The following is a 22,955-nucleotide window of genomic DNA, read 5'->3' on the forward strand; positions in this document are numbered from 1 at the left end:
GACTTTAATAATATTGGATTGAATAACATCGAAATTTGCTTTCATAAGCATATCCATTGTTTAATATAAAGTTAAACAGTATGGTACGCTATTTCAATAACATACCGTGAACGTGCAAATCTCTTTGTTTAATATTGGAGGTGTCATATCATAACATCTTAAAACGCGAAGCTGACTCGCAATTCAAAGCGCTTGACAACCGGAAATAATGTATTTGCTGCATTTGCTTATTTTACAATGTTTTTGATATAAATTAAAGCAATGCCAACCGATTTGTCAACCGAAGCTTATTAAGAGAAGCGTGTTCTAACGTCTTTTCAATTTTCAAAAGAGAGGCTTTACACGCTCCATTCCCTTCAACAAAGTATAGACCGTGTCTATGCCAAAATTGATTACATTATATACTAATTATTTGTTTCGTTTGCTAGCTTAGTGGGCTATTCTCAAAAAGTTTGTACATTTGGATCACGGCTTTGATATTGATAAAAATTGATAGGAGTACATGACGCTGAGCAAAATCTACCATGTTCTCAGCATCATGTAATCTACCGTAGTAAGTAATGTACAAAGTATTTGAGAATTGCTGAGGTAGCATTTTTAAAAGAAAAAATATTGGCTGCCAAGACACTAATTGTAAACACGCAGCAAATCAGACAATAATCGTTGTTTATGTTTTTAGACACGCTTCGACAATAGTTCACATAATATGAATAGTATTGAATAGCATCATACTTCATATACGTTAGTTGTTCCGGTTGTTCGAGGACCTGCTGCTATATTCATATGGCACACAACAGATTAACAAGGCTAAGAGCCAGTTGCATCAACCAAATTTAACAGACGCATCATCGTCAGGCAGCAGACGTCTATGGAATTTCCCATAGACTTTTTTTTAACGAACGCTTTAACGGTTATAGACGGTTTGATGCAACCGGCCATAAGACTTACCAATAAATGGTAACCATAAAGAAGGAAAGATAACAGAACTTTATTCACTGAAACAATTTACAAACGGCTAGAAACCTTCGTGTTCTTGTAAGTGTTGATCTGTTCCTGATTATCGTTTAAGAACTCATTCAGTTCGTCAATGGAGTTTTCGGCGAACAGGTTGATTAGGTTGTACAGGTAAATCTTCTGCTTGTACGCATAGTACTGGTACAGAATAGCGTCCGGCGCATACGCGGTCGGTTGAGCCTGGAACTTAACCGGCTCCTTCTCACTGGTACCGTCCGCACGCAGCTCGTAAAGCCAGCCATCAACAACCGCGTACATCTCATTCATCAAGACTGGAACCCTGACGAGTGCTACTTTAGCGGGATGAGCGGGGAGACCCTCGATTTTAAGGACACGCTCGCCGTTGTAAGTATAAACTTGATGGTTGCCGTCATAGAAGTACATGGTACCGTCGAAATCGAAAACGATGTCTCTAGCGTCTTTAACTGCTTCAACCTTAGTCGCCACTTTCTCACCTTCATCAAATTTGTACAGAACGTAGTCTGAGGTTAAGTAATAGACGTGAGCATTTTCAGTATCAACAGCCATTCTGATGACGCTCTCAGAAACGGTACCATATTTGGTCGCAGTCTGGTCTTGCTCGTTGTATTTGTAGATGCCGTCGCTAGCGCCGAAGTAGATAATCTTGTCTTTGGCGTAAGTTGAGCACTGTCCGTTTTCGAGCACCTTCTTGGCTATGCCATTTTTGAAGACGTACAGTCCTTTGTAGTCGTAAGTGCCGTCGTCTTTAATATCAGCTTCGACGAAGAAGACAGTGAGTTTGGTGGCAGTGTCTTCATTGATGTCGTCGGAGTAGTTGATCTGGTTGAGGGGGACGAGGATGTCGACGATGTCGTGGTGGCCGGTGTAGACGGCGTAGGAGTCGGGGTAGAACTTCTTCGTGACTATGATCTGCTCGTTGGTGCTGGGCGGCGCGGCGGCGGCCAGGGCGACGAGGGCTGTGAGGATGGCGAACTTCATTTTGAAGTCTGGAAAAAGAGTTCTAAATTGAGTAAAAAATCATGAGCGTCTTTTGTTGTTTTGTTGTTTTGTGGAATGGAAATCTCGCAAAATTAACTATCCTATTCCCTACTCTATTATTTTCACTGGGACAAGTTAATTTAAAGCGCTTAATTATAATTCATATTATAACACAAAAGTAGGTAATCATGTTGTGTAGTCATATTAATGAAGCCTATATTAATGAAATTATGATAAAAAATTTAAAATTGTTAGAAAAAGTTTGACAACTAAAAAAAAATATAAATGTACTTACTCAGGGACCAGTTCCGTTGAATTGCCGAAATGAACTAACTTCATGTATTTCAAAATTCACTTATATGCACTTATGATGTGACCTATTTTGATAGCCTAACTTTTATCTTATATATTTTTTAAACAACAACATTTCAAGGTACAAAAAACATATCCAGATGACTCGATAAATAAAGCATCAAGAGAAATTCACATCACTAGGTTTTATTGACATTGCTTTATGATTGATTCTTGAATGTAACGCATTCACTGTAGTTAGTATGTTCATGTGCAGGATGTCCTTTTAGTGACCTCCGGAATATTCTTACAGTTTTACTACCGTAATACATATGTTAACTTAATCGCGTAGGTATTCTTTTACCTCCATACTTCAAAATCGGATATATCTAACAGTCAGTGAAGTTTTACGTTTTTGGCTACGAAAGGATCATTAAGTAGAATAGGTAAAATAGGAAATATCTACTCCTATAAGGGTAGAGTGGGTTTATCCAAATTATTCAAGTCCATTAACCTCGTCAGTCCCGGCATACTTGTGCAAGTGCACATTATATTCAAGTTTTGAACTCTTATGGAAATAAAAGAAAGTTCCAAACTCAAAATCGGAAATATTGGCCTGGCTCCAGGTTTATAGATTTACATCTGACCTCGCGAGGATGATTTTGTCCCCGTGGTATGCTCTTTAGTGATGCCGCTTGGCAATGATTGATTCTTAGGCTAAACATACCTGTTCCTCAACACTGATTTAAACTTTCACGATTATTACACATAATTATTTAAAAAAAACCGGGACTTAATCGCGTATAACTACATATTAAACTGACCTCCAACGTTTCAAGGACGGCGTTGTCCCCGTGGTCTCGGAGAAGACTGGCTTGAAATGACATCAACACCTTCTGACAGCCGCGCGAGTTTTTCGAACTACCCGCACTTGGTTTTGATTATCAACTTGAACTGTTTGCGCACTAGGGATGTTACTCTGTCGACATACAACACTGACGATATTCGATTTAACGACTGTCGATATTATTTTCGGCTTACACTTATCAATGACAGGATTCCATGTGGATAAGATCCTAAAACCTTCGTCCCGATTGAAATTGCGATGTTTTTCCCGATTGAAATTTCGATGATCCAACTACATGACCCTAAAGTCCTTTCCACGAAACGCCATTTCTACAGTAGAAAAGTGCGTGAAGCCATTGAAATCAAAAAACATCGCAATTTCAATCGGGACGAAGGTTTTAGGATCTCATCCACATGGAATCCTGTCATTACAGAATACAGAATACAGATCTTTATTGGTAAAAAAGTATTTTACAGGTCATATTTATACGCAATGTTTAAAAAATATAAATTATAAAGTGAATTATCATTTTAATTTAACACTTACATAGATAATATACATTCATCGATGCTATAGTATGCCTTTTCTGATAAGTGATTGATAAGTGTAAGCCGAAAATAATATCGACAGTCGTTAAATCGAATATCGTCAGTGTTGTATGTCGACAGAGTAACATCCCTAGTGCGCAAACAGTTCAAGTTGATAATCAAAACCAGGTGCGGGTAGTTCGAAAAACTCGCGCGGCTGTCAGAAGGTGTTGATGTCATTTCAAGCCAGTCTTCTCCGAGACCACGGGGACAACGCCGTCCTTGAAACGTTGGAGGTCAGTTTAATATGTAGTTATACGCGATTAAGTCCCGGTTTTTTAAAAATAATTATACCTGTTCCTGCTTACGATAATTGCCTGTCTTCCCCTTTCCCCCAAAGAGTAACGGAAATGTCAATTTCTCCGGTCCAATCTATGCTCATTTTCTTCCTTCTTTTACCAACTATAGCTAAGTTCTAGTTACTCAGATCAGTTATGTATATAATTTTCCTGTAATTTACGGACGACGAATTTTGTCAAATAATTAATTTTGGACAAATAATGGTTATAAAATACCTTTTCATATTTGTTTCTTTCTTTTTGCAAACAAGAAACATTTACAGTTGTTAATTATAAAGTAAACACATTTCATCATGTTTTCTCTTTGTTAACACAGGTGTAGAAACCTGTCGGAGTACATGAAGATAGCTGAGAAGGTGAAGGAGTTCTTCCACAACGAGGGCATTCACTCCACCACGATACAGCCAGAGTTCGTCGAGATACCTTTAGACGGAAATGAGGTAAGGATTTAAATAAATAAATAAATATTGGTGACACCTTACACAGATCAACTTAGCCCCAAACTAAGCAAAGCTTGTACTATGGGTTCTAAGCGACGATATACATACTTAAATAGATAAATAAATACTTACAGTATACATATAAAACATCCATGACTCAGGAACAAATATCTGTGCTCATCACATCACACAAATAAATGCCCTTACCGTTTTTACGTACTTTTGTCGTATCCTCATGGCTGAGGGGTGTGATGACTGAACACTCTTCACCAGTGCTCTCCACGCTACTCGGTACCCGGTACATGCTAGTTTGCAATGTCAGCAAAACAAAACAACTGACAACAATTCGGGAACCACCCCTTGGCCGTCGTTATTAAATATCTACTTACCGCTTATCCACATATTACGTCACACCAAATTTCAGGTTTTTGGACCCCTCCCCCCCCCCCCTATGTCACGCTTTTTTGTATCCCATTAACAGGGATTGTCACATTTAGTATGACCCCCCCCTCCCCCTTACACTGTGACGTAATATATGGATGACGCCTTACGTTCATGTTACATGATACTTTCAAGGCTCACTGAATAGGCTAGTTTCCTATACTTAAAATAAAATATTTTAGGCAGTGCAGGAAATAAAGCCACATAATTAGAAGAAAAATATGGACAGTAGTTATGTTTAAACATAATTTATATTTAATAAGTCAAAGAGAAAGATACAAAGTAAATGAATTGACCGTGACGTCACTCCTCAGTATTTCATAGTAATTCCATATTAGCAAATAATTTTGACAATTCTTAAAAAGAAGCTGATTTGACTAGTAGGAAACTAGCCTATTGTCACCCGAATCCACCGAGATAGTGACTGAGAGAAAACAAAAGAAAGACTGCCTAGTAGTTATTACCAAATTGTAGACTTACAGTAGTTGTATTATAGGATGTCAAAGAAGAACTGTATTATAGGATGTAGACCGTATTATAGGATGTCAAAGAAGAACTGTCAAATATCAAAAAAATTACCGGAATCGGACCATTTTCAACATTGTTTGGTGTACAAATTAGGAAATTATATATTTGTAACAGTTTGATCGACATGAATATAACCCTAGCGCGAAATTTCCGATTATTAAAATAAAAGCAGGTCACTAGCGACCACTGTCGATGCAAAAATTTGGCACGTTTTCTCATGTGTTGACTGTCTCTTTTGCACTCATGGGATGTTCATATACATGACAGCTTCTGTTTCGCACACTTTTGTCCTTAAGCATTACCGAAATGTCGATATAAACTGTCGTTGACTGTTCCAGGTGTTGACCGGCAACGCGGGCGAAGCGCCGTGTGCGCTGCACTGCCCCGCCAAGGACCTGTGCCACAACGCCACCTGCTGCGGACCCAACCAGCAGGTAATTTACACAAACTTACTACTTTTGTAGAACTAGAATTTATCTATAGATCTGCGTACAGATTGCGCGTACGTTAGCACACGTGTCCTGGAATACTATGTCCGTATTAGCAATTACGCGTACAGTCAACCAATTGGAACCCTAGGCCACTCTACAACCATGTCTAAATGACAAACAGTAAGAGATTTCTTACAATCTGATTTATAACGTCACTGTGACATAGTTCTACAGTGGCCTAGGGTTCCAATTGGTTGACTATACACTCGTACGCGCGGCAAAGAGAACTCCCCCATAAAATGACAACCGGTGGCTGGCGCGGAAGTCGGTTCGCCCAGCCTCGCGGCGGTCACGCGCAATCTGTACACATCTAAAAAGCATATCTTCACTACTTTGAAAAAAAAACTCGTAACTTCTTCTGTCAATGATAAGACAAATGTATTACTTAACTATGTTGGGAGTGCATATAAAGTAGGTACTTTGTTTTAGAATTGTGAGATACGAGATTTTTCCTCGACCTCGAGACCTCGCCGGTGCTTAAATTATTTTAATCGTCAAACTTCGATAAATTGATGATGTTTACTTAACCGTTAATCATTGGCATCATTGCCAACTTCTCTTAGCCTGATTCTAAACGTCATATAAAATAAAATATGCATTTGATTTTGAATATAAAATAAAACATCAATTCCATTTTTTTAAGGAAATACGATCATTGAAATGGGACGAGATGATCAAGTCACCAAATCCGAGCGATACAAACCCTAATGGGGTCAAAATTATGTAACGAATTAGCTTGGATAACGAAAATTTAACCCTATGTCTACTATTGACCAGACGGTCTAGCACAACTGGCACTCTCGCCCGCGAGTCCATACTTGAAGTCGCGTTTGATGTATGTATGGACTCGCACACGACTACGAAAGTTGTGCTAAACCTGGTATTAAGATATAAGAATAAAGTTTCAGCAATATTTTGCTGCCTACTTACCTCGAATGGGTTCAAGATTCGTTAGCCAGTGGACATTTTGTGATAGTTAAAAATGTGATATTATACATAGTACATACTATTTTTTGTGATGTCTGTGCCAAAATTAGGTTTATATTTCTATATTGAATATTATTGTATCGTAACTTAAGAATGAGTAAAATAACATGTTGTTCAAACTGATTTTCATTTACTTAGCCTAGAAGATCGCTAGTAGTAATGCAGATTGTTCCAATATTTTTAATATGCGTTTAAGTTTCTCCTACAATTTAGCCGACACTTTATTTAGGTATCGTCCGCATGGTGATTTTCCTACATAGAAAAGACATAGCCTTAGCTGTCCTTTGTACGCAGAGAGTAGTCGTCATACAATTAATAAATTTAACATGCCAAATGTGTCGCCGACCGGATAGCAAAAGCCCTGATAGTCTGACAATGGTATCATAGAAAAGGTTAAAAGAATTCTTCAGTAGGTATGATTGCGCCATCTCATATTAGTCCACACTGTTTGATTCGACTCGCTATGTCAGCCGCAAAGTATGCGGCTACTGTAAAAAAAATACTACGTGTTCGAGTACTTACACAGCTTACGAGAATTTAGTTTAGTAGATTTAATAAGAAAAGATGTATAGTTGACATTTCCATCAAATAATGACAAAATAGATGATTCGTTGTTTAACGATATCGATGATTACAATCTAAACAGTGATCGGACGTTACACGCGACCAATTTCTCTAATACGGCTGTTACGAGGTAATTTCATGTCTATAGACTTTAGTGATCGATATTTTGTGCAGGTTTTATGAGGGACCGACGTAAATGCCCTGCCCTTTGAGAAATTGATCATATACGATGCAGATTGCCTTTTGACGGTCACTGTAATTTGAAAATTGTTTTTTCAAAACCTTGTTCAAGAAACATGAATAACTAGACTTTTCCATTCGAAAACATTGATCTTTTTTTTAATGAAGGACTATGCGTCAAAATCGCCAGAGGCCAACACAGTAGACAGTAGGCAACTTGACTCATTTTATAGGTCTTCTTATTTACTCGTACTATACATACATACATACAATCACGCCTGTATCCCATGAAGGGGTAGGCAGAGCACATGAAACTACTCAAGTTTCAGAGCCACTCTTGGCAAATAAGGGATTGAAAGAAAACGAAACTGTGACATTGCAGTGACAGGTTGCCAGCCTCTCGCCTACGCCACAATTTAACCCATATCCCACAGTCGCCTTCTACGACACCCACGAGAAGAAAGGGAGTGGTGAAATTCTTAACCCGTCACCACACGGGCAACTCTACTCGTACTGTCTCGTACTATATTTCATTATAATATGGTCGCGGTTGATGTATGGACTCGCGCGCGACAAGTCAAGTTGCGCTGAAGGGTCTGTTGCACTCTTATTGCCTCAGCGATATTGCAATTGCTGCAGGTTAGATGTTTGCACACCGGCGGGCGCGTGCTGCAAACGGTTTGACTGAACAAAGGTCCGGGACTTTATTGCCTCTAAGTAATAAGGGTGACAACATTTTGCAATGGAATTTCGCTTAGTGCCCATACAAAGAAATGAAGTACATAGGTACATATAAATGCCTATCTATTTAATGACCTAACTATCGTCCTTGTTGGTTTTAAGTCCGGACTCTATACAAAGTTGTTCATGGTCCTTTGTTAAGGATAACATACATACATACATACATACATACATACAATCACGCCTGTATCCCATGAAGGGGTAGACAGAGCACATGAAACTACTCAAGTTTCAGTGCCACTCTTGGCAAATAAGGGGTCGATAGAAAACGAAAAGGATAACATATGTTAACAAAACGTCTCGCTTGACGCACTCTGTTCTTTATCCCATACAAAAGAAGGTGCAACGTTTTCCTGTCGAATAAAGTTTACACTAGAATCAAATACCACAAATTTGTACCATTTTACAAGCGAAGATTCCTAAATGTGGAGTCAAAAGGAAAATTCCAGGCTATAAAGGAGTTGTATTTTTATTTTATAAACACAATGCCTTGTAAGTACATACTTAAAGTCATGTTTTGACATGGTTCATGAATACTTTTTAATGACGTTTGCGTCATTAAAAAGTATTCATGAACCATTCGTAAGTCTAATAAAGTAAAATATAGACAATAAAGTATAATATAGACAATAGATTGTAATTCTAGTTAGAAACTATTTACGAAGTGTCATTAAATAACAAGTACGACCAACCTGTAATTTTACGTCATCAAATCATTATTATTCATCATATTATTATTGAACGTATACTGTTATTAGCAAGGCTCGGAAAAACGCCCGTGATTTTGAAAAAATTACCCGATTATAGATTCTTATTTTTTAACGACCGGTCTGGCGTAGTTGGTAGTGACCCTGCCTGCTAAGCCGCGGTCCCGGGTTCGAATCCCGGTGAGGGCATTTATTTGTGTGATGAACACTGATATTTGTTCCTGAGTCATGGATGTTTTCTATGTATATAAGTATGTATTTATCTATATAAGTATGTATATCGTCGCCTAGCACCCATAGTACAAGCTTTGCTTAGTTTGGGGCTAGGTTGATCTGTGTAAGGTGTCCCCCAATATTTATATTTATATTTTATTTATATTATTTGCCTATAATGACAACGTTTAAATATTCTATATAGGTACTCGTACATAAATGGCACTAGACTGTGTACGAACTCCGATTCCACCCATAAATGGGTTATGATATGATTCTATTATAAATGACGCCCGTTTTTCCGGGTCTTGGTTATTAGTTAATACCATGTGACATCTCTCAAGAGCAATAGAAAGGCAGGCAGATATCTTTACTCTTTTTCGTATTGCAGGAGCGAAAGACGCCATCGCCTGCTGTGACGCCGTACCTCTGTAGACAGAGGAACATGGGTTCGAGGACGGAATCCATGAACTCGACGCTAGCGGCGAGTGCGCCTGGCGCGAACTCGGCAAGGCATTTGGACGCTTTGGAGTGCGGGTGAGTACACTTTTACACACGTACGAAGATTTGTCTGATAGGAGACTCCTGCGAAATGTATATCTTATATGTCGGACTACTGCAGTTGAGGGTTTATCTTATCATGTATATTCTGTTTTAAATTGTTCATCTTATAGCGACGACATTGCTTTAAATATATCGTAATTCTTGTGCTATATGTAAATATAATGTTTAGTTTTATATGATATGTTTTATATATATGTGTGCTGCGCACACACTCGCCGCGCTAACTTACGAATACACGTCAGTACGCTAACAGCAAGCAGTCGTTTCACTTGTCTCGCTCCCGTAATCCTCGTATCCATCACTGGCGACGACTACCCACTTAGTAAAAAAAAAAAAAATAACGGAAAATGTCTAGTGCTACTTTCGGCTTATTATCTTCGTTCGACCACACTACCCAGACTTGGGAGTCATACAAAGGACGTATTGAGCAGTGGTTCATCGCGAACGATATTGATGACACCAAAGATGCGGGGGGAAAAAAGAGACGAGCGATCCTTCTTAGCGCACTCAGTGACGGCACGTACAAGCTTGCAGCGGACCTCGCGCTACCGAAGGTGCTGCAGACTGTGCCGTACGAAGATATCGTCAAGCTGCTGGACGACCACTTCACTCCGAAGCGCTGCGGGTTCGGCGAGCGGTACAAATTTTACGCCGCTATACAGCAGTCAGGGGAGACGTTTCCACAGTGGGCAGCTCGGTTACGCGGGCTCGCGGCACACTGTGGTTTTCTCAATGTGGAAGAAGCTCTTCGTGACAAATTCGTCATGGGAATGTTAGCAGGTCCGGAGAGGAGAAGCTCTTCGCGCGGGACCTTTCTGTGCTCACGCTAACCAAAGCCGTCGAGTTAGCTGAAAGTATACACTGTGCGCGCGCGGGTGCTACGGCCTCACAACCGGTACAAATAGCCCAGGATCAGCTGTTTAAGGTTGAACGAAGCACGGCCGGGAGCAGTGGCGGAGGTGACGGTAAAAAAGAACAGTGTCAAGTGTGCGGGTATTATAATCACAAAACATTGCAGTGTCGTTTCGCGAAATCCAGGTGTAAAAAGTGTAAAGCTACAGGCCATCTTAAAAGGATGTGTAAAAGTGTACATTTCATGGCAGTGAACGCCGTGGATGAGGGCGATGACGATGATGATGATGGTGAGTGTTATAAAATTTTTAACATCCGTTCAAACAAAGGGGAGCCAATGGTTGAGACAGTTTTGATGTTAAATCGTCCAATTGATCTCGAAATTGATACTGGGGCAGCCGTATCTGCGTTGCATGTAAATACGTACAAAAAGCATTTTAGCGACGTACCATTGTTAGCTACAAAGACTAAGTTAATTACATTTACGGGTGATGACATTCCATGTTTGGGGGCATTACGCCTACCCGTCACTTATGCTAACCAAACTCGCTTGCTTAAAGTTTATGTTGTGCATAAGGCAGGCGCCGATATTCTAGGCCGCAATTTTATTTCGCGTTTCAATTTAGAACTTGTACCACGGGGTTCGCCTGTATATTATTGTGCGCAGGGTCAGGGAAATAACCGCGGTAGCAGTACCATAAGCCAATTAGAAGAACGTTACGCATCATTATTTTCCGATAAGTTAGGACGATTTAATAAATATAAAGTCAGTTTACAGTTAAAAGAAAACGCCAAACCAGTTTTTATCCGCGCGAGGCCGATCGCATTCGCACTACGAGACAAAGTCGATAAGGAAATAGATCGATTATTATCTTTAGGAGTTTTAAAACCGGTCGACCACTCGCAGTACGCATCTCCCATTGTGCCTGTATTGAAACGTAACGGGGCGATAAGGATTTGCGCTGACTATTCAACGGGCGTAAATAAACAGCTGGTGATCGATCAGTACCCCTTGCCTACGGTAACTGAACTTTTTGCAAAATTGTATGGCGGGAAACAGTTTACGAAACTAGATTTATCTAATGCTTATAACCAGTTTGAATTAGATGAGAAGTCACAAGAATTAACTTGTGTTAATACTCACCGGGGGCTATTTACCTACACCCGTATGGTCTTTGGCTTGTCCTCGGCACCTGCCGTGTTCCAGCGCGCCATGGAGGGGGTGCTGGCGGGGGTTCCGGGCACGCTGTGTCTCCTCGACGACGTGCTCGTCACGGGCGAGGACACCGACCAGCACCTCACCCGGCTTAATGAGGTACTTAGGAGGTTACAAGACGCCGGCCTTACTTTGCAAAAAGAGAAGTGCGAATTTTTTAAAGATGAGGTAAATTACTTAGGTTACGTCATCGATAAGCATGGGTTACATAAATCTCCACTAAAAGTCAAAGCCATGGTCGACGCGCCAAAACCTCAAAATGCTAAAGAATTACAATCTTTTTTAGGATTAGTAAATTATTATAGAAGTTTCGTGCCGAATGCATCGGCCATTCTTAGTCCGCTGTACGACTTGTTAAAAAAAGGGGTTAAATGGACCTGGACACGGGAACATGATAAGGCATTCGTGGCTATAAAACAATGTTTAGCTTCTGAACAAGTTTTAACGCATTTTAACCCAGCAGCTGATATAATTCTTACCGTTGATGCGGGACCTGGTGGCTTAGGGGCCATTTTATCCCAAATTGAACCCGACGGTACCGAGCGGCCCATTTCATTTGCATCGCGTACTCTAAATGCTGCCGAGAAGCGTTACTCTCAGCTTCAAAAAGAAGCAACTAGTATTATATTTGGGGTACGAAAGTACCACCAGTATTTATACGGCAGGGCGGTACCGTTCACCCTCCGTACGGACCACAAGCCTCTATTGTCAATCTTTGGGTCGTACCGTGGCATACCGGAAGTCTCAGCAAATAGGCTTCAACGTTACGCAATGTTTTTAAGCGGTTACAATTATAAAATCGAGTACGTTCGGAGCGCGGACAACAATGCAGACTTCTTATCTCGAGCCTGTATTCCCGGCCAAGCGGGGGCGCGGGGGAGGCCGCGCGCCATTCAAACGATATAACTGATGTTCCCGATCGAGCCTCGTACATTAATTTTGTGGTAGATGGTAATTTACCGGTGACGTTATCCGAATTGCGCCAAAATACGGAGAGTGACACTATTCTGCAAAAAGTGGTCCATTATATTTTAAACGGATGGCCAAAAAGGTTTCTGATGAGACCCTGAGACCTTATCATTTATGTCGGTTACAGCTGTCTTATGAAAACGGTTGCGTTCTGAGAGGTCACAAAGTGGTCATTCCAGCAAAATTGCAAAATATAATTTTAGCGGAAGTGCACCGATCCCATTTAGGTATTGTAAAAACAAAAGCTGAAGTTCGATCTAGGTTCTGGTTCCCGGGAGTAGACGCGGCATTAGAAAAATTGATAAGTGCTTGCACCATATGTATACAACAACGCCCCTCCCCCGCGCGGGCGCCGCTCGCGCAATGGGAATACCCGCCATGCGCGTTCTACAGGGTACATTGTGATTTTTTAGGACCAATTAACGGAAGCTCATATTTGGTTATAGTAGATGCATATACAAAATGGGTTGAAGTATATAATATGAAAACCAATATTACATCTTCAGCGACTATTGTCAAAATTTGCGAATTCATGTCGCGGTTTGGAATTCCGCATACATTAGTAACCGACAATGGTACGTCGTTCACGTCGCGCGAGTTTGAGGCTTTTTGTAAGTTAAACGGTATTTCACATGTCACTTCGCCGGCGTATAGCGCCCCCAGCAACGGTCAGGCGGAATCGTATATTAAGATATCCAAGAAGGGCATTAAAACCAGTTTATTGAGTGGCAATGGGGTACAGGATTCGTGGAAAAGATTGTTGAAGTATTTATTTGATTACCGGAATTCTGTACACACCACAACGGGGGTCTCGCCTGCTCAGTTAGTGTATGGACGGAAGTTGAAAACTAGATTAGATTTAATTAACCCTAGCACACCGTCACCCTCATCCCCGGCGCTCGCTGACATAGTACGTAAAAATCAGTGTTTGCAGAATAAACCTACAATGTACCGTAAGGCACAATGTTTCTTGGAAGGGAATTTAGTATTATTTAAGGCCTTCGAGTCAAATGGTAAATTTAAGTGGTGCCGAGGCACAATTGTCAAAAAAGTCGGCAAAGTTGTGTATATAGTTAAGGACAACGTTACTTTAAAAACATTTAAAAAACACAAAAACCAAATTGTTTTAGATAAAGGTCAAGATTATTGCGCTAGCTCTAATGACTGGGACGATGACGTAGATATCCGTACCGAGGAGACATCATCGGCCGGCCCGCCGCCAGCGCGGCTGGCGCCGAGCGAGGAGCTGCAGCCTGCCATGGGGGAGGAAGGAGACCGGACAACGGCTCCAGAGTCTCCAGACTCACGCCCTGTGCCGTCAGACTCTCCCGAGCCTACTGCTACGCCCAGCGGGGCCTCGCCCGCAGGCCAGTCTGAAGAAGATGACGAGTTCCAGGAAGCCTTACCTGGTCCGGACACTGAATCCGAGACTCGATACCCTGACATACCTACGGAGAACAATCCCGTGTCTACCACTCCTCGGTTAAAGCGCAATCGACCTAAAATTAATTACAAGGCATTCTTCTAGCGATAAGTAATACTTAGTTGCAAACGTAATTGTTTGCTATTCTTTCGTCTTATGTATATTTAGAGTTAAGTATAAGTTAGACGTGTATGTAAGCTAAGGGGAGGAATGTTATATATGTATGTGTGCTGCGCACACACTCGCCGCGCTAACTTACGAATACACGTCAGTACGCTAACAGCAAGCAGTCGTTTCACTTGTCTCGCTCCCGTAATCCTCGTATCCATCAGTGTGGTACTAACATTATTTTAATTAAATACGTGAGTGAATGCTATTTTCTTTGCGATGTTTATCGTTAGTCCAATATTAAAGGTAAATAACTCTTTATTTTCGTACGCTGACTGGTGGCACACACAATGTAATGTTGCGTTCAGTTACATTTTCCAAAGCCATGTTGAAAATATTATTAGACCAAAAATGTCTGCATAGTTTTCAATGAGAGAAGGTTTCTTATACATATGGGTAATGGGAAGAAACATTCCTGCTATTAGAACTGTATTAATATACTTTATTGTGTTTTTCAGTTCCCTGCTGCCGACGCCGGCGGTGCAAGATGGCCGCCTGGCTGTCTGACAGCCGCTTCGCATCGCCGCGATATCCTAAACTCACAGAACTAAGTGCCGCGGTAACAACCATTAAACTGAACCGTTTACAGTTCGTGAAAGATGGAATAGACTACATGTGAATATCTAAAACTTACTGTGGGATAACGAAACATTCTAGTACAAAGTAGGGAAGACCACCGCAGTAAAGATGAAGGTGGCCCGATTGAAGTACTAGTTCCACGATTCGATATCGGCAGGTCGGTTATACGGCGCTGTTTTTGTTGTCTCTTAAGTGACTGGCCGAAATCGTGCGGCAACTGTTATCAGTTGCCATCTTTAAGTCTCTTAAGATTGAGCGTTGTTATGCAATAACGACCATGTAGCAATGTCACTAGTTAACTGGACAGCGTCATATCAGTCTTTCAGAACCAATATCCTTCACAAGTGAATGTAATGTGAATGATGTCATCTCCTCATCTCATCCTATCTAATACATTTCTATTTGAATAGAACTTTGGACATAATATGTGTTATCCATGCCTAAAGGGTTCTTATACTTCATCTACAATAAAGATGAATTTATCGCCCTTATTGCACAATGAACATATGGAGTATAAGGAAGGATCCTTTTTGATGGAAAACAGTCATAGATATGGTGCAGGGCATCTTAGCAGTCAGTATATAAGTTCGTTAATATATTTACTACATTGACTGTAAGAGCGCTTTCACATTATCCGATCCAATATCGGATGTAGGTAGGGTTTCAAAGACAAATGTCAAAGATGGCGTCTTAATATAAGATATCCGTCCTACATCCGATATCGGATCGGAAAATGTGAAAACTCACTGTTCGGTTGTGACAGTACGTGCAATGTTGATAGACCTGTGTGGGGAACTTAAGAAGAACTGAAGTAGTCTTGATATCTTGAATCGTGCAAGCTTATCTGTGGATATCTACTGATTTACTTTCGCTTATAAGCATCTATTTAGATAATCTCTATCTGGCTATTCTTACTACGTATACTTACATTTTAAAGGCTAGTAACTAATATTCTTTTGCAAGGGGAGTTTTCAGTAGTCAGTAACAAATCAGCTGGTCTGCAAGTCTATCCTAAAGCAACCGTTAATTACCGTTGGAGAAGAGTACTATGCTAAAGTTAGGTTTAACGGCTCAGCCACGACATTGGTCTAAGCGCGACAGCGGTGAGCGGCAGCCATACGGAGTGAGACACAGCGATGGGACTATTCATTCGCACGTATGCCTGCCGCTCACCGCTGTCGCGCTTAGACCAATGTCGTGGCTGGGCCGTAATATTAAATATAATTGAATACAGTCTGACCAAAAAGAGTAGAAATTAAAAAGTGGCAACATCGTAGTGTCGTCCCGTTTTCTCACACATATTGATTTGAAAAGGATGACACTAAGGATTTCGATGAAGACGACCTTAGCAGTCAAGAGTTTTCCCTCTTGTGAGCTCTTATGTGGCTAGCCAGGCCAAACTTGCTCTTAAAAATTCGATCACATTCACGGCAGTACAGTTGACCAGCCGTGTTGTATGTATACAAGTAGGAGGGCTTAGGTCTCTCCTTACGTAATTGGCGTTTTGTGTCTAATGTCGTGAGGCGAAATATAATATAAAATACCGTTCTGTGATCCTTCTCCACGGTTTTCAACTATTTTTCTCCTACCTTTTTTTGTAACTTTGCATATACAATATTAATCAGTCTATACTTGTATGTACCCTTGGTACAGTTTATTTTATTTTGTGACGTATTGCTGAATTTACCTAAATCGTTTTATTTATACGTTTTATAGCTTATTTTTATACGAGTTTCAATAAAATTATTACTTGGAACTCTTTATGTAGCGTTGCATATTTTAATTTAGTGTTGTTACGTAAACAGGGGTTGAAAACGCTATTCCTAGCTTATAAGTTTAAATGCTATGTATTCTCAAAGAAAAATACGTAAAAAGTTACACACTCACATGGGAACTGTGGGTAATCATTTTTTTATGTATTCATAAACGGGCCATTTTTTTTTTCAAAAGTTGTCCACCCCACTTTTTTTTTCTATTGTTTCCACTCAGAATCGCGAGCTCTTTCAATTCTAATAGGAGAAAAAAAGTGTCCCAAGGTTTTTTTTTCCATTCCGTTACCATTTTTTCATACGAAATGTATGGCGGTATGGAAGGAAGGAATGGAAGGTTCGAAAAAATGTATGGAAATCCTGGGACATTTTTTTCTCATATCAGGATCGAAAGAGCTCGCGACTCTGAGTATTAATCGCGTAAAAAAATACCCATGTTACAAAAAAAGTGGGGTGGACAACTTTGAAAAAAATGGCCCAGACGTATATATCAGTACATGCATAATAGCACTCCTCGTGTGTTTAGAACGAAATAGCTGTATCTACAATATTAATGATTATTACAGATATTCTTAGTCCTATAGATTTTGACCAAAAGTTATAGACTCTGATTGTAGGTAACCTAGTGTTGCCATATATGCTAACGTTGTACAACTAATAATACACCAAAACTTATATATAATGTTATAAACAAGTATTTCTGTAGTGTTTGATTGTTCTATATACTTATTTCCTATTGTCGATATACAATTAATTTTTTAGAGAAAAAATAGGTCTTAAAAACTTACTATGCCTTAATTTTGATAGCATGGAATGCGGAAAGATTATTTTATGTGTCATATTAAATGAAATTGTGCGAAGCGCTGGTGGCGTAGCGGTAAGAGCGTGCGACTTTCAATCCGAAGGACGCGGGCTCGAACCCCGGCTCGTACCAATGAGTTTTTCGGAACTTATGTAAGAAATGTCATTTGATATTTGCCAGTCGCTTTTCGGTGAATTAATTCCAAAAAGGCCTAGTTACCCTTTGGGTTGGAAGGTCAGATGGTAGTCGCTTTCGTAAAAACTAGTGCCTACGCCAAATCTTGGGATTAGTTGTCACAACGGGTCCCAGGCTCCCATGATCCGTGGCAAAATGCTGGGATAACGCAAGGACGATAATGATTAAATGAAATTGTGGCGTATAAAATAATACTCGCGCAGGATGGACCGAAGCATAGTTAGTCGGATTTGTGCTGAAGTACCATCTATCTGATATATAAACAATACTGTCAACACATACACTGGTACAAAAGTGCGTAAACGATTATGTAAGGACACTAAGACTCGGGAAAAAGTTTTAATAAAAATCGACAAAATAATTGACTATTTAGTAAATAATCTAATATACACTTTCTTACTCTTTATCCCATAAAATACTGGTTTCTGGTTTATAATCTATTTCAGCTCTTCTTAGTTATTAAATATAAAAGCTATTTTACAATAGATTACTATATAGACATAATTTAAGATAAAGACTTTGTTTAAACTGTACCTAAACAAGTGCGCATTTTTAGAAACAGTTAAGTATATGAATTTATTATTATTTATTAATTATATTTTATGAAATAAAGAACGATCCAAAATATGAGAACTGTTTCTTATACTTAAAAAATGTGATCATGTTTCATAGATTAAGGTAGGCCAAGCGGCTGTGGCAAGGCTTTAGTTTAAGGGTACCATTGACAGACAGACAGGCGACAGACTTCTTTGGTACCCAAACAAGATGCAATCATTATTTTATACAGAAAAAGCACTATTATTTAGTCAATTGTGAATCACTGCACTTTTTTTTTTCATTTGAAATTGCATATGCACTTTATTAAGAATATTATTAAATAGATGATTGGCTTTGACTGGAAATGACACGAGTCGGAGTTGGGTTTTTATACAAATATGTATTGAGTACATTAGTGTACAAACTTTGTGATAGAATTGTACTCGATTATAGAGGAGGGCCATTCTAGTTTTTGTTGTACATAAGTTTTTGATACGCTTACAGAAGAATACTTGGTCATTACTTTTATATTCCGTTTCGTGTTTTCATACACGAATTCTATATCTTTCTGACTAGAATCGAGTTCTCAGGATGCCTTTATTGCCTTTGCTGAATACACAACATCATATTTTACCTAGTGTATATTACTGAAAATAAAATAAAAATACTCGAACTCGTGCTTATCCAGTTGAACATATAGTTAATGATTTAAATAGGCGCATCCAAATAAATTAGATATTAGACAAATATGATCTTATGCGAAGCTTATGAACAGTGGCTCACTAGCATATTGTATAGGCCAATACGAGTAGGGTTTAAACAGTTACAAACGTACGTACCTAATGCAAAGCTATACCAAACCAATATTTTTTTACACCTATTTTTATTTTCTGAAATTAAACTTTGCGTTTTTTAAATAACAATATTTGGTATCGTTGCTTTTTCATGTTACGTAAATTTGACCTTAAATATTTGTAATGATATATAAGATAACAATCAGGTAATATTTCTACTTAAGGGGCCTTTACAATCCTAGAAGTGTGAGTTATTTTAATTTATAAAACTTTGTTACCAAAGAACTTGACATACTTAGTATGGATTGACATAGTTGAATTAAATAAAAGTGAATTATCCAAATTCACTTGAACACTTAAATAAATAAAGGCCCTTTATCAGCCGATCATTTGTTTGTTGATGGTTGCCTTACGCATTGCTTATTATTATTATACTTATGGTAACAGTACTTCTAGTGTCCATTCGGAAACGTGACGTATTCGTATAAATTTGTATATGATTTTGAACAGCGCAAGTGGGACGTTTTGAAAACACAGCTTATCTAAATAAATCATTCGAATACGTTACGTTTCGTTTACACTAGAGATACAAGTTAGCGATGCCTTACAGCATAGGTACACTATGTAATATCGCGCCTTTACGTATTGCAGTTATCAAAAATTACACAACCTCAGAAACCCCTAGACACCTCTTAATGCTTGATAACTATTGTATAAATGAAATGGTATTTTAATTTCATTTATTTGATCCATGCACCTGGTTTAATCCTGTAATCTATTTGAACTCACTCTTTCAACAATATTGTAGAATACGTTACTATAATCATTGAGCTAATATGAAAAGCCCATAGCTTTAAATTGCCAAGCTCCAAATCATTTTCTGACCTTGATATCAAATCTCCACTAATAAAAAGAAGGCAGGTGCCTGGATCTAGTCATAGCACACTAACTGGAAAAAAATAGTTATTTGTTATACAAGGGGGCAAAGTTGTATTTTAACGCCGAGTGTGGAATTGAAAAACGAGCAAGTGAAAGGATTCTATAGTTGAACCACGAGCGAAGCGAGTGGTTCGAGAATAGAATCCTGAATTTGCGAGTTTTTTAACACACGAGAAGTAAAATACATTTGCACCCGAGTGTAACACAAAACTTTTCCCCTCACTATAGCGAGGAAACTACAACGCAAAAAATGCGTTTATCACTGCTTCCAGTAGTTCCACAGGTGGTAAATCATCTTTATTACTAGATTCACCTACTTTTATCAATTTTAAAGCAGTTAATTTGACTTTATTCAAGGTCAAATTACTTTACCCACTAGTGGATAAAATGCGTTTTTACCCGCTGGTATTAAAGGACAAAACACGTGTTTCCGAGCTAGTGAGGGGAAAATACTTTTGTAGAATAGACTTATATTGACCGGGATATAGACCGTGATTACAGAATATAGCGTTCGCAATTTTTTTTGTATAGGAAGTTCCATAGGGCGTGATTACCCTTTAGATTTTTGTCAAGTCCCGATATTTCGACGCAGTTACTTGCATCATGCAATATAAGTCTAATGAAGTAACCGTGAATCTTTCAAAACCCTTTTTTATAGATTGTATCTTTCCGAGGCTAGCTCTTAAACCAGGCGTTACTGTTCTTTAGAAACGTAATTATATATAATTAATTGAAAGCAAATTATCGTTGTGTGGCGTTTGTGTTACAGTAACCGTGGTGCAATTTTTGTTTAAAAGGTTATCAAGTTTGTAACTGATATAGTCAACTTTGTATAAAATAGCATCACGGAGTCGATGTCGCTGCTCAAAAAGTTATATATTTATTATATTTATGTACAAAACTTAGGTTATTCAGGCAGAGCCGTAAAGTGATACTGAATCTGTTTGGCACATTTTGTTAGACTTCCAAAGTGTATATTTGGTACTTAACAGACAGTACAACGAGAGTCTCCCCTCTAGGGTTTTATTACTCCACATGGCAAACATTTTCCTCAGTTAAATTCTCTATTTTTTTACTCTTAAGAAACCAAAAACAAATGATTTTTAATATACATGATATTACCTGTGTTGATTTTTGAAGTACGTTTAACCAAGGACTTATAATACAATTTATTAAGTCCTACATTGTTACATATTTTTGAGGTGTCGCATGCGCTCTTAATATTGGATTCGTCTGTTAAAAGTAGGTACATATAAACTTTGTTCTAAATCCCTGGGTTGGATTTCAGACATTCAACAACATACTTGTGCCAAACAGGTTTCTAAGGGTTTTTATTATAAAATAATTAAATTTAGATGAGTTTGACTGTTAGCTAAATGCTGATGTTAATGATGATATGAATGTTAGAGGAATATGTGGAATTTTCACAGTTAATAAAAATATGTAATTATTTGAATGTTTTATTAATACTAGAGTTCTGCTCCTTATTACTATATCTATCAGTGGACGTGTGTCACGTGTAAGTACATACTTTCTACAAAAATCATCTCCCAAAACTATATATCAAACATCTTTATTTTCTACCTCTAAATATACCTAAACATAACAAGAAATTGATCAAGAGATATTTTTCACATAGGTACTTACATAATTATATTTCATCATCAATCATCAGTAGTATTATGCAATTTTTATGGAAGTCTTCTTAGTTCGTTAGTTGATAAGATTGACTTGATTGATTAGTTCAAAATCCTCAATATACTTCCGCTCTTGCCCCGAGAAAAATAAACTACTCTCCATATGGCAATTTTCCATTTACTTATCCCGCTGATACAAGAACGCCGACGGAGTCCTAACCGGTATGAGCCTGGTGTCTCCACTCACCGTCCCGACCACCCAGTACTCTCTCCCATTTATTATCTTGGATGTAGACTTCGCGTCCATCTTATACCGAGAGTTGATACCAAACAGCGAGTCGTAAGGCGGTGGGTGACTGTCATCTTGGACCCTGAACCGCTTGTGTTTTGACGACTTTGACGTTTTCATTTTGCACTTTTCACCCCGATTCTTCTTGATTTTGATACGGACGTAATACCTGATTATCATCTGAAAATAATAGAGATAGAGAGAGATAGAGATATTTATTTGCTTCCAAGTACACATAAAATTTACATTAAAATGGTAACATGGACCCTAGTAGGGTATTACAAAATCAGTTACAAATAGTTATTTTACAAGGTAGCAAAGTTGTTTAAACGCACGTGCGAATATAGACACCCGAATAAGCGAAAAGTTTCAATATTGATTAGTGAGCACATCGAGAGGTTCAGAATGTGGAATCTGAACATTGTGGGGGTTTCAAGGCACGAATGTTAAGCAAATTTTACCACCGAGTAAAACACAAAATTTTTCACCACACCAACATAAATTGTTTGCTATCCGTTTTCCAAGTATCAAGAGAGTAAAAACGTTATTGTTATATTCCAGTGACAAGTTGCTAACTGGATGGTGATAAGCAATAATGTGTCAACCCACACGCCAACCATTTTGAGAAAATGGCGTCTAAAGATTTTTTCTCATTTTTTTGTGTTTCTCTTAAAAAAAATTGTTTTTTATATAGATTGTTGTGTTTTTCAGCTATAATACGTTCAGTAGTAGTGATTATTGTAGCTTAATTTCAAAACAAACTTCAATTTGACGAAATAATGCCCTTTTCTTTTATTGCGAATTGTTCGACGACGTCAAACTTTTTCAAGACTGTGTTATGATACTTAACCCACTTTTGCTAATTGTTTAAAAATATCTATGAGTCTTAAATAAACATGTTAAAGCACATAAATTGTTATTGTAAAATACTC

The 22,955-nt window shown here is 38.6% G+C and overlaps 4 protein-coding genes across 6 annotated transcripts in view; 2 read left to right on the forward strand and 2 right to left on the reverse strand.

The window, feature by feature from the left end:
* LOC125228515 (zinc transporter 1) overlaps positions 1 to 16,236 on the forward strand; it is a 56,198-nt gene extending 39,962 nt beyond the window's left edge. The window contains exons 7-10 of one of the 2 annotated variants that reach the window (XM_048133108.1): positions 4,315 to 4,438; positions 5,746 to 5,841; positions 9,682 to 9,827; positions 14,941 to 16,236. In XM_048133108.1, the coding sequence (XP_047989065.1) occupies positions 4,315 to 4,438; positions 5,746 to 5,841; positions 9,682 to 9,827; positions 14,941 to 14,989 (415 nt within the window). In that variant the 3' untranslated portion in view covers positions 14,990 to 16,236. Of the gene's footprint in view, positions 1 to 4,314; positions 4,439 to 5,745; positions 5,842 to 6,541; positions 6,970 to 9,681; positions 9,828 to 14,940 lie in introns of those variants that run through there. The other variant, XM_048133109.1, reaches the window with a different exon arrangement.
* LOC125228516 lies at positions 969 to 2,387 on the reverse strand. The gene is made up of 2 exons (XM_048133110.1): positions 2,270 to 2,387; positions 969 to 1,982 (listed from the first exon to the last, which is right to left on the reverse strand). The coding sequence occupies exon 2, from the start codon at positions 1,972 to 1,974 to the stop codon at positions 1,006 to 1,008; it is 969 nt and encodes a 322-aa protein (XP_047989067.1). The 5' UTR covers positions 1,975 to 1,982; positions 2,270 to 2,387; the 3' UTR covers positions 969 to 1,005.
* LOC125228517 (WASH complex subunit 3-like) lies at positions 10,796 to 14,594 on the forward strand. The gene is made up of 2 exons (XM_048133111.1): positions 10,796 to 10,996; positions 14,022 to 14,594. The coding sequence occupies exons 1-2, from the start codon at positions 10,930 to 10,932 to the stop codon at positions 14,417 to 14,419; spliced, it is 465 nt and encodes a 154-aa protein (XP_047989068.1). The 5' UTR covers positions 10,796 to 10,929; the 3' UTR covers positions 14,420 to 14,594.
* A 4,310-nt stretch (positions 16,237 to 20,546) lies between the features above and the next one.
* Positions 20,547 to 22,955, reverse strand: part of LOC125228545 (glutamate receptor ionotropic, delta-2) — a 33,979-nt gene continuing 31,570 nt past the window's right edge. For both annotated transcript variants that reach the window (XM_048133148.1, XM_048133147.1), the window contains one exon: positions 20,547 to 22,203. In XM_048133148.1, coding sequence (XP_047989105.1) covers positions 21,913 to 22,203 — 291 coding nt within the window. In that variant the 3' untranslated portion in view covers positions 20,547 to 21,912. The remainder of the gene's footprint in view (positions 22,204 to 22,955) is intronic.

Source organism: Leguminivora glycinivorella, chromosome 8 (assembly GCF_023078275.1).
Source record: "Leguminivora glycinivorella isolate SPB_JAAS2020 chromosome 8, LegGlyc_1.1, whole genome shotgun sequence".
Taxonomy (NCBI): Eukaryota; Metazoa; Arthropoda; class Insecta; order Lepidoptera; family Tortricidae; genus Leguminivora; species Leguminivora glycinivorella.